General features: G+C 43.2%; 1 protein-coding gene across 1 annotated transcript in view; it reads left to right on the top strand.

The window, feature by feature from the left end:
- Nucleotides 1-247: 247 nt before the first annotated feature.
- Nucleotides 248-10032, top strand: part of DCST2 (DC-STAMP domain containing 2) — a 58788-nt gene continuing 49003 nt past the window's right edge. The window contains exon 1 of the mRNA XM_089653166.1: nt 248-707. Coding sequence (XP_089509292.1) covers nt 248-707 — 460 coding nt within the window. The remainder of the gene's footprint in view (nt 708-10032) is intronic.

Genomic DNA, 10032 nt, shown 5'->3' with positions numbered 1-10032 from the left:
AGACAGAATTAAAAAAAAAGGCAAAGCTGAGCACCGGACAGGAAGGGGTTAACAAGATTGCAATTTCAGTTTGCAGATTCCCAACTGCCGCTTTCCCTCTGCTGTTTAGCTCCCCCCCCCCCAGCGATGACATCACAGCCCAGGCAGAGGTTTTGAATCCAGTGCAGGAGCTTGTCAGTTGTGTGTCAGAGCAGGGAGAGTATTCCGTTGGCATTTTTTTCTTTGGTAATTTGCCCACCCAGCCACCATGAGGGGCGGCTACCAGAGTCTCAGTGAGTATGTGTACAATTGTTGGAGGGCGTTCTGCTCCCACATCAACCCCTGCGCTCTGTTCTGTGCTTGCTTCCGCATATGTACCAAGTGCTGTGACTGGGAGCACTGCCCAGATTGGTGCCTCAGAGGCGCTGACCTGAAGGACCCCACCAGTGTCACGGTATTCGACTACTTCTACTATGACCCAACCAATGGGAAAGGCCGGCTGAAGGAGAGGACCCAGGTGGCTGAGTTCAAACGCAGCGTGGTGGCGTTCCTGGTGGGCCTGGCGCTCATCTGCCTCCTCAGCTACCTGGTCATCTTCTACAGGAGCTACAACATCTACTTCTGCATCATCTCCATCGTCTCCATGGGCTTCTTCCTCTGCATCGGTATGGCCTTCTCTGTCCGGATCCGGGTCACCGTCTTCTTGATGATACCCCATCTCTTTTCTGGTGCGTTCTTCTCAGCTTTAATAGGTTTGGGTTTTCGGTGCGTTTTTGAGGCATTTTTTTTAAATTTTATTCATTCCAGGTACTTATATAGCATTGTCAATTTATGCAGCACTTTACATATATATTGTACATTCACATCAGTCCCTAACCCTCAAGGGGTGTACAATCTAAGGTCCCTAACTCACATTCATACATACACATACTAGGGACAATTTAGAGAGAAGCCAATTAACCTACCAGCATGTCTTTGGAATGTGGCAGGAAACCGGAGTACCCGGAGGAAACCCACGCAGGCACAGGGAGAACATGCAAACTCCAGGCAGGTGGTGCTGTGGTTGGGATATGAACCAACGACCCGAGTACTGCCAGGCGGAAGTGCTAACCATTTAGCCGCTGTGCAGCCCATTTTGACACGTATAATAATCACGGTGGCGTGACGTCACTGCGTATGGCTCCTCCTTGACGCGTTTTGTGCTAAGCACGTATTCATAAGGGGTGTGCTCGTACGCAATGTAAAACAAGCAGTCCATTCATAGCAGACGCGGCATGTGCGCACATCGTGTCCGCCATTTTGTCGAAGTCTGAGATGTCTGCACAAATCCTTAGTTGCTATAAATATATTTACTGCTATGGGTCATGGGTATTTACAACACAATCAGGTATAATCATTATTTAAAAACATTATGCAAAAATAAAAAAAATTATATAAAGAATATATATACTGTAAAGCCAAAAAGGGCTGAAATGTGAAAACATCAATAATAAAATAATCCAATACGTAAAATGTCATCAGATAAAAACCACAATAAAGACATTCTTGAAAATATCTTAAAATATAAAATACCCACAATAAGCACAGAAGGTCTTAAATAGAATAGGATAGCCCGAATAATATAGAATAGAATGGCATAAAATGCATGAAATGCATAAAAATATCTCAAAAAAGATAAAAAGTTTGTAATGATGAATATGTATATAAAAAATGATAAAATGTATGAAATAGAAATACAACAAATGAGTAATAAGCGCAGATGAATGTGCTAAAATAAACATGAATATACGAATATGCTTAAAAATGCATATACACGGCCTAAAAATGGAGATATATAGAAGGCTAAAAAGAAGTAAAACCTGAAGCAGACTAGGACTCAACTATTGTCAATAAAGCAATTCAAATCCATATCAATGTTAAGTCCTTTCGGATAAGAAGTACCCATCTCAAATATCCACTTCGATTCAAGTTGGGAAACAGCTCTTTTCTTGTTAGTCCCCCTCCAGTGCATTTTAATAATATCAATTCCCACAAAAGTTAGGGAGGAAGGGTCTCTATTATGGCATATCCTATAATGTTTGGAGAGCGAGTGATCTTTAAAGCCTATTTTTACATTGTATACATGCTCCCTCAACCTATCTCTTAACCTCCTCGTGGTACGTCCAACGTACTGTTTCCCGCATGGGCACCCTAATAAATAAACGACAAATCGACTATTGCAGGAGGTAAAATTGCCGATATTATACTTCCTGCCTGTAGATGAAGATGTAAACTAATTCATTCTTTTTTTTCGCTGGTTATTGCACAGGCATATAACACACTTGTTACATGGAAAGAACCCCGTCATTTCAGAGAAAAACGTAATGTTAGAAGGCGGATTCAAAAACATTGGGTGCTATCCTATTTCTCAATGCCATAGTCCTCCCAAATGTAATTTCTGGTTTATCAGGCAAGATCTTAGCTAAAACCGGGTCACCTTTCAAGATTTCCCAATCTTTATTAAAGATCCTGGAAATTGTCTTGTGCTGGACCGAAAAGGTGGTAATGAATGGACATACTTTAGGTTGCCTGTCTTTCACTTCATTACTCAGCATGTCATCTCTATTGCTATTAGCCACAGCTTCAAGCACCGGATTAAGTTCCAACTTGTCATAACCTTTTTATAAAAACCTTTTTTTGAGTATAGAGGCTTTAGTGTAATAGGTGTCAAGAATAGTACAATTTCTCCTCACCCTAAGAAACTGACCCTTGGGAATGTTGACTAACCATACTGGGTGGTGGCAACTATCTGTAGGAATATAACTATTTTGCTATGTAATCTTGAAATATGATTCAGTGACAATCTTACCCCCTTTATTTAGTAGGGTTAAATCAAGAAAATTGATTTCATAAGGACTGTATTCGAAGGTTAATTTGATATTCAAATTATTGTTGTTTAGGGTGCAGAAAAAGTTTAAAAGTGTTCATCTCCATTCCATAATAAAAAGATATCATCTATGTAGCGCTTATAAAAGGAGAGCTCAGGCCAATCTCTAGCATAAATGATGTCTTCCTCCCACCTGGCCATAAACAGATTGGCCAGGCTGGGAGCGAATTTAGCTCCCATGGCTACTCCTTTGGTCTGTAAATAAAACTTGTCGTCGAACCAAAATAAATTCCTCATCATTGCAAACTCTAAAAGTTGTAAAATAAAATCTTTTTGTATGGTAGGCATATCGATAAAACCATCCAAATAAAAACTAACCGCCTCCATCCCATCATTATGGTCAATGTTGCTATAAAGAGAGGATACATCCGCGGTAACCAACAGGGTATTAGGCCCGATTGTTAGATCTTTAATATCTCTAAGCATCTGCTTCGTATCCCTCAAATATGATGGTATATTTGTTACTAGAGGCTGTAAAAAAGTATCTATATATTGACCTACTTTGGAGCAGAGTGAACCTATTCCACTAATAATGGGCCTGCCTGGGGGGTTGACAGCATTTTTATGTATTTTTGGCAAAATGTATAAAATTGGCAATATAGGAGCAGCAGGGCATAAGAAGTCCCTTTCTTTTTTGTTTATAATATGCTCCTGATATCCACTGTCGATGATAGTTTATAGAGATTTTTTGTACTGTAACATTGGATCATTGTGTAAAGGCAGGTATGTACTAGTATCGTTAAGTATATTATATACTTCAGACATATAATTATTTTTGCTAAGAATAACCACACCTCCACCCTTATCGGCTGGCCTAATTACCAAATCTTTCTTTTCTAACAAAGACTTATTAGCTTTATTGAGATGTTGGTGGTCATGTGGAATTTTAACTTTCACTGCCTCCAGATCCTTCAAAACCATTTCTTTAAATACATTCAGATATGAATGCGTTTGTTGTGGAGGATTAAACAGGGAAGCGTTCCTTAGGTTGGAATTTAAATTCCCATTTGTGGAGGTAACACGTGTAGCGGGATTGCTAATAAAATATCTTTTTAGCGATACTTGTCTTATAAATTTATGGACATCAATGAATGTCTGGAATTTATTTAATCTGGCTCTCGGGGCAAATTTAAAGCCTTTATCCAACAAGTTAAGTTCCTGTGTCGTCAGTTCTTTTCCACTAAGATTAAAGATACCTTTTCCAGCTACGTGCGTCTTTTTTTTTGATCTGTTGATCCTATTTGATCCTCTTTCCTCCTCTCTTTTCTCTGGTATTGCGCTCCTTTTTCTGGGTCTGCCTTCTCCTAAAAAATGATGGGATGGTGTATGCTGTTCATTCAATCGTTCCTGTTGGTAGTCAAACCTTAAAGTAGGTGGGGGGGCTTTAAAATTTCTAAAACGTTGAGGCGGGGGTCGATACGAAGGTTCTTCCCGCTGCTGTCTTTGTGGTGTCCCTTTAGTGAATTTAGGAGAAAAATATTGTGGTCTATGCCTGAAATTGGAACCATTTCTAGAAGCCTGCCAACCTTGTGCATACTCAGTGCTCCTCTCTCTGGGTCTAAAATTGTGTGGGGTTGGTTTCCTGTATTGATAACCCCTATCATGTTCAGAGGACCATTGAAAATCTCGTGAACCGATGTTGTAATCAGTTACACGGTGTAAAGGGCCAAACCTATTCTTAACCAGCACATTAAACTCCTGATCAAGTGTCCTTTCTGGTGATCTAGAAGGGCCAGTTGGTCTATATGGTTGAAAGAAACCCTTATTCCGTTTCCGGATAGTTCCAGAGGGTTTATAAGGTTATAAGCAGATGCTTAGAGATATTAAAGATTTAATAATCGGGCCTAATACCCTGTTGGTTACCATGGATGTATCCTGTCTTTATAGCAACATTGACCATAATGATGGGATGGAGGCGGTTCATTTTTATTTGGATGGTTTTATCGATATGCCTACCATACAAAAAGATTTTATTCTACAACTTTTAGAGTTTGCAATGAAAGAGGAATTATTTTTGGTTCGACAACAAGTTTTATTTACAGACTAAAGGAGTAGCCATGGGAGCTAAATTCGCTCCCAGCCTGGCCAATCTGTTTATGGCCAGGTGGGAGGAAGACATCATTTATGCTAGAGATTGGCCTGAGCTCTCTTTTTATAAGCACTACATAGATGATATCTTTTTATTATGGAATGGAGATGAACTTTTAAACTTTTTCGGCACTCTAAACAACAATAATTTGAATATCAAATTAACCTTCTAAACAGTCCTTATGAAATCAATTTTCTTGATTTAACCTTACTAAAAAAGGGGGTAAGGTTGTCACTGAATCATATTTCAAGAGTACGGACCAAAATAGTTATATTCCTACAGATAGTTGCCACCACCCAGCATGGTTAGTCAACATTCCCAAGGGTCAGTTCCTTAGGGTGAGGAGAAATTGTACTAATCTTGACACCTATTACACTAAAGCCTCTATACTCAAAGAAAGGTTTTTATAAAAAGGTTATGACAAGTTGGAACTTAATCCGGTGCTTGAAGCTGTGGCTAATAGCAATAGAGATGACATGCTGAGTAATGAAGTGAAAGACAGACAACCTAAAGTATGTCCATTCATTACCACCTTTTCGGTCCAGCACAAGACAATTTCCAGGATCTTTAATAAAGATTGGGAAATCTTGAAAGGTGACCCGGTTTTAGCTAAGATCTTGCCTGATAAACCAGAAATTACATTTGGGAGGACTATGGCATTGAGAAATAGGATAGCACCCAATGTTGTTAATCCGCCTTCTAACATTACGTTTTTCTCTGAAATGACGGGGTTCTTCCCATGTAACAAGTGTGTTATATGCCTGTGCAATAACCAGCGAAAGAAGAGAATTAGAGATGAGCGAATCGAAGTAGGCGAAGTGGAATTCGTTTCGAATATTGGAAAATTTTCGAAATTTTTCCTAAAATGGCGGCGACATGTGCGGCGACGGAGCGGGGATGTCTGGGAAGGCGCGCAGACAAGGCGCGCTGACCCATAATGCATTCATTAATGACATGTGATCGCATTAGCCAATCAGCCGCCAGCCAGCCAGCACTGTGTAATGGTCGAGCTATAAATGGCGGCCATTTTAGAATTCTCCATTTGCCTCCAGTCATTCAAGAGAGGCAGACCGCTCTGTATTAGGGACAGAGTTAGGGCCACAGAAACGTTACTTAGGGACAGAGAAACGTTACTTAGGGACAGAGAAACGTTACTTAGGGACAGAGAAACATTACTCAGGGACACAGAATTGTTACTGAGGGCCACAGGATCGTTACTTAGGGACACAGAAACGTTAGTTAGGGCCACAGAATTGTTACTCAGGGACAGACACAGAATTGTTACTGAGGGCCACAGAATTGTTACTGAGGGCCACAGAAACGTTACTCAGGGACACAGAATTGTTACTGAGGGCCACAGAACTGTTACTTAGGGCCACAGAAACGTTAGTTAGGGCCACAGAATTGTTACTCAGGGACAGACACAGAATTGTTACTGAGGGCCACAGAAACGGTACTTAGGGCCACAGAAACGTTACTCAGGGACACAGAATTGTTACTGAGGGCCACAGAACTGTTACTTAGGGCCACAGAAACGTTAGTTAGGGCCACAGAATTGTTACTCAGGGACAGACACAGAATTGTTACTGAGGGCCACAGAAACGGTACTTAGGGCCACAGAAACGTTACTCAGGGACACAGAATTATTACTGAGGGCCACAGAACTGTTACTTAGGGCCACAGAAACGTTAGTTAGGGCCACAGAATTGTTACTCAGGGACAGACACAGAATTGTTACTGAGGGCCACAGAATTGTTACTGAGGGCCACAGAACCGTTACTTAGGGCCACAGAATTGTTACTCAGGGACACAGAATTGTTACTGAGGGACACAGAACCGTTACTTAGGGCCACAGAATTGTTACTCAGGGACAGACACAGAATTGTTACTGAGGGCCACAGAATTGTTACTTAGGGCCACAGAATTGTTACTCAGGGACAGACACAGAATTGTTACTGAGGGCCACAGAATTGTTACTGAGGGCCACAGAACCGTTACTTAGGGCCACAGAAACGTTACTCAGGGACACAGAATTGTTACTGAGGGCCACAGAACTGTTACTTAGGGCCACAGAAACGTTAGTTAGGGCCACAGAATTGTTACTCAGGGACAGACACAGAATTGTTACTGAGGGCCACAGAATTGTTACTGAGGGCCACAGAACCGTTACTTAGGGCCACAGAATTGTTACTCAGGGACACAGAATTGTTACTGAGGGCCACAGAACCGTTACTTAGGGCCACAGAATTGTTACTCAGGGACAGACACAGAATTGTTACTGAGGGCCACAGAATTGTTACTGAGGGCCATAGAACCGTTACTTAGGGCCACAGAAACGTTACTCAGGGACACAGAATTGTTACTGAGGGCCACAGAACCGTTACTTAGGGCCACAGAATTGTTACTCAGGGACAGACACAGAATTGTTACTGAGGGCCACAGAATTGTTACTGAGGGCCACAGAACCGTTACTTAGGGCCACAGAAACGTTACTCAGGGACACAGAATTGTTACTGAGGGCCACAGAACTGTTACTTAGGGCCACAGAAACGTTAGTTAGGGCCACAGAATTGTTACTCAGGGACAGACACAGAATTGTTACTGAGGGCCACAGAATTGTTACTGAGGACCACAGAACCGTTACTTAGGGCCACAGAATTGTTACTCAGGGACAGACACAGAATTGTTACTGAGGGCCACAGAATTGTTACTGAGGGCCATAGAACCGTTACTTAGGGCCACAGAAACGTTACTCAGGGACACAGAATTGTTACTGAGGGCCACAGAACCGTTACTTAGGGCCACAGAATTTTTACTCAGGGACAGACACAGAATTGTTACTGAGGGCCACAGAATTGTTACTGAGGGCCACAGAACCGTTACTTAGGGCCACAGAAACGTTACTCAGGGACACAGAAATGTTACAGAGGGCCACAGAACTGTTACTTAGGGCCACAGAAACGTTAGTTAGGGCCACAGAATTGTTACTCAGGGACAGACACAGAATTGTTACTGAGGGCCACAGAATTGTTACTGAGGGCCACAGAACCGTTACTTAGGGCCACAGAAACTTTACTCAGGGACACAGAATTGTTACTGAGGGCCACAGAACTGTTACTTAGGGCCACAGAATTGTTACTCAGGGACAGACACAGAATTGTTACTGAGGGCCACAGAATTGTTACTGAGGGCCACAGAACCGTTACTTAGGGCCACAGAAACGTTACTCAGGGACACAGAATTGTTACTGAGGGCCACAGAACTGTTACTTAGGGCCACAGAATTGTTACTCAGGGACAGACACAGAATTGTTACTGAGGGCCACAGAATTGTTACTGAGGGCCACAGAACCGTTACTTAGGGCCACAGAAACGTTACTCAGGGACACAGAATTGTTACTGAGGGCCACAGAACCGTTACTTAGGGCCACAGAATTGTTACTCAGGGACAGACACAGAATTGTTACTGAGGGCCACAGAATTGTTACTGAGGGCCACAGAACCGTTACTTAGGGCCACAGAATTGTTACTCAGGGACAGACACAGAATTGTTACTGAGGGCCACAGCATTGTTACTGAGGGCCACAGAATTGTTACTGAGGGCCACAGAACCGTTACTTAGGGCCACAGAAACGTTACTCAGGGACACAGAATTGTTACTGAGGGCCACAAAACTGTTACTTAGGGCCACAGAATTGTTACTCAGGGACAGACACAGAATTGTTACTGAGGGACACAGAATTGTTACTGAGGGCCACAGAACCGTTACTTAGGGCCACAGAATTGTTACTCAGGGACACAGAATCGTTACTTAGGGCCACAGAATTGTTACTCAGGGACAGACACAGAATTGTTACTGAGGGACACAGAATTGTTACTGAGGGCCACAGAACCGTTACTTAGGGCCACAGAATTGTTACTCAGGGACACAGAATTGTTACTGAGGGCCACAGAACCGTTACTTAGGGCCACAGAATTGTTACTCAGGGACAGACACAGAATTCTTACTGAGGGACACAGAATTGTTACTCAGGGCCACAGAATTGTTACTCAGGGACAGACACAGAATTGTTACTCAGGGACAGACACAGAATTGTTACTGAGGGACACAGAATTGTTACTGAGGGCCACAGAACCGTTACTTAGGGCCACAGAATTGTTACTCAGGGACACAGAATTGTTACTGAGGGCCACAGAACCGTTACTTAGGGCCACAGAATTGTTACTCAGGGACAGACACAGAATTGTTACTGAGGGACACAGAATTGTTACTCAGGGCCACAGAATTGTTACTCAGGGACAGACACAGAATTGTTACTCAGGGACACAGAATTGTTACTCAGGGACAGACACAGAATTGTTACTCAGGGACAGACACAGAATTGTTACTCAGGGACACAGAATTGTTACTCAGGGCCACAGAATTGTTACTGAGGGACAGACACAGAATTGTTACTCAGGGACACAGAATTGTTACTCAGGGCCACAGAATTGTTACTCAGGGACAGACACAGAATTGTTACTCAGGGACACAGAATTGTTACTCAGGGACACAGAATCGTTGAATTAAAGAGTATGTGAGACAACATGCAGAGGAGTGGCAGAGGAGGCAATGTTTTAGGAGCGAGCAGACGTGGCAGCAGAGGAAGGGGTCGAGGCAGCACTATTCGCAGCCAGAGGCCAGTGCTCCCGGTGTCATCCAGCGGTCGTGTCTCCACCGACAACCCTGCCGTCATCGATTGGTTGGCTCGGTCGTCTTCCTCTTCCCAGGTCACCTCTGACACCTACAGCCAACGGTCGGTGGGTACGTCAGACACAACCGTTAGTTGGCATGGCCCGGGACCAAGCCCACTGAAATCACGTATCCTCTACCTGCCCCTGTCCTTTGGTGTTCCCTCACCAAGCGAAGTATCGCATGCTGTGGGCTCAGCCCCACTGTACAGTGAGGAAGAGCTAACAGAGGGCGGTCAGGAACGTGGGGAGACATCCGCCTTTTCAGCAGCCAGGCGAAGAAGTACTGGCGAGGAGAGTGGCTCGGT

This window comes from Staurois parvus, unplaced genomic scaffold, assembly GCF_062004578.1.
Source record: "Staurois parvus isolate SC_StPar_1 unplaced genomic scaffold, SC_StPar_1.0 ptg000704l, whole genome shotgun sequence".
Classification (NCBI taxonomy): Eukaryota; Metazoa; Chordata; class Amphibia; order Anura; family Ranidae; genus Staurois; species Staurois parvus.
Note: the sequence above shows the minus strand (reverse complement) of the source record. Positions and strands in the feature narration are given on the sequence as shown.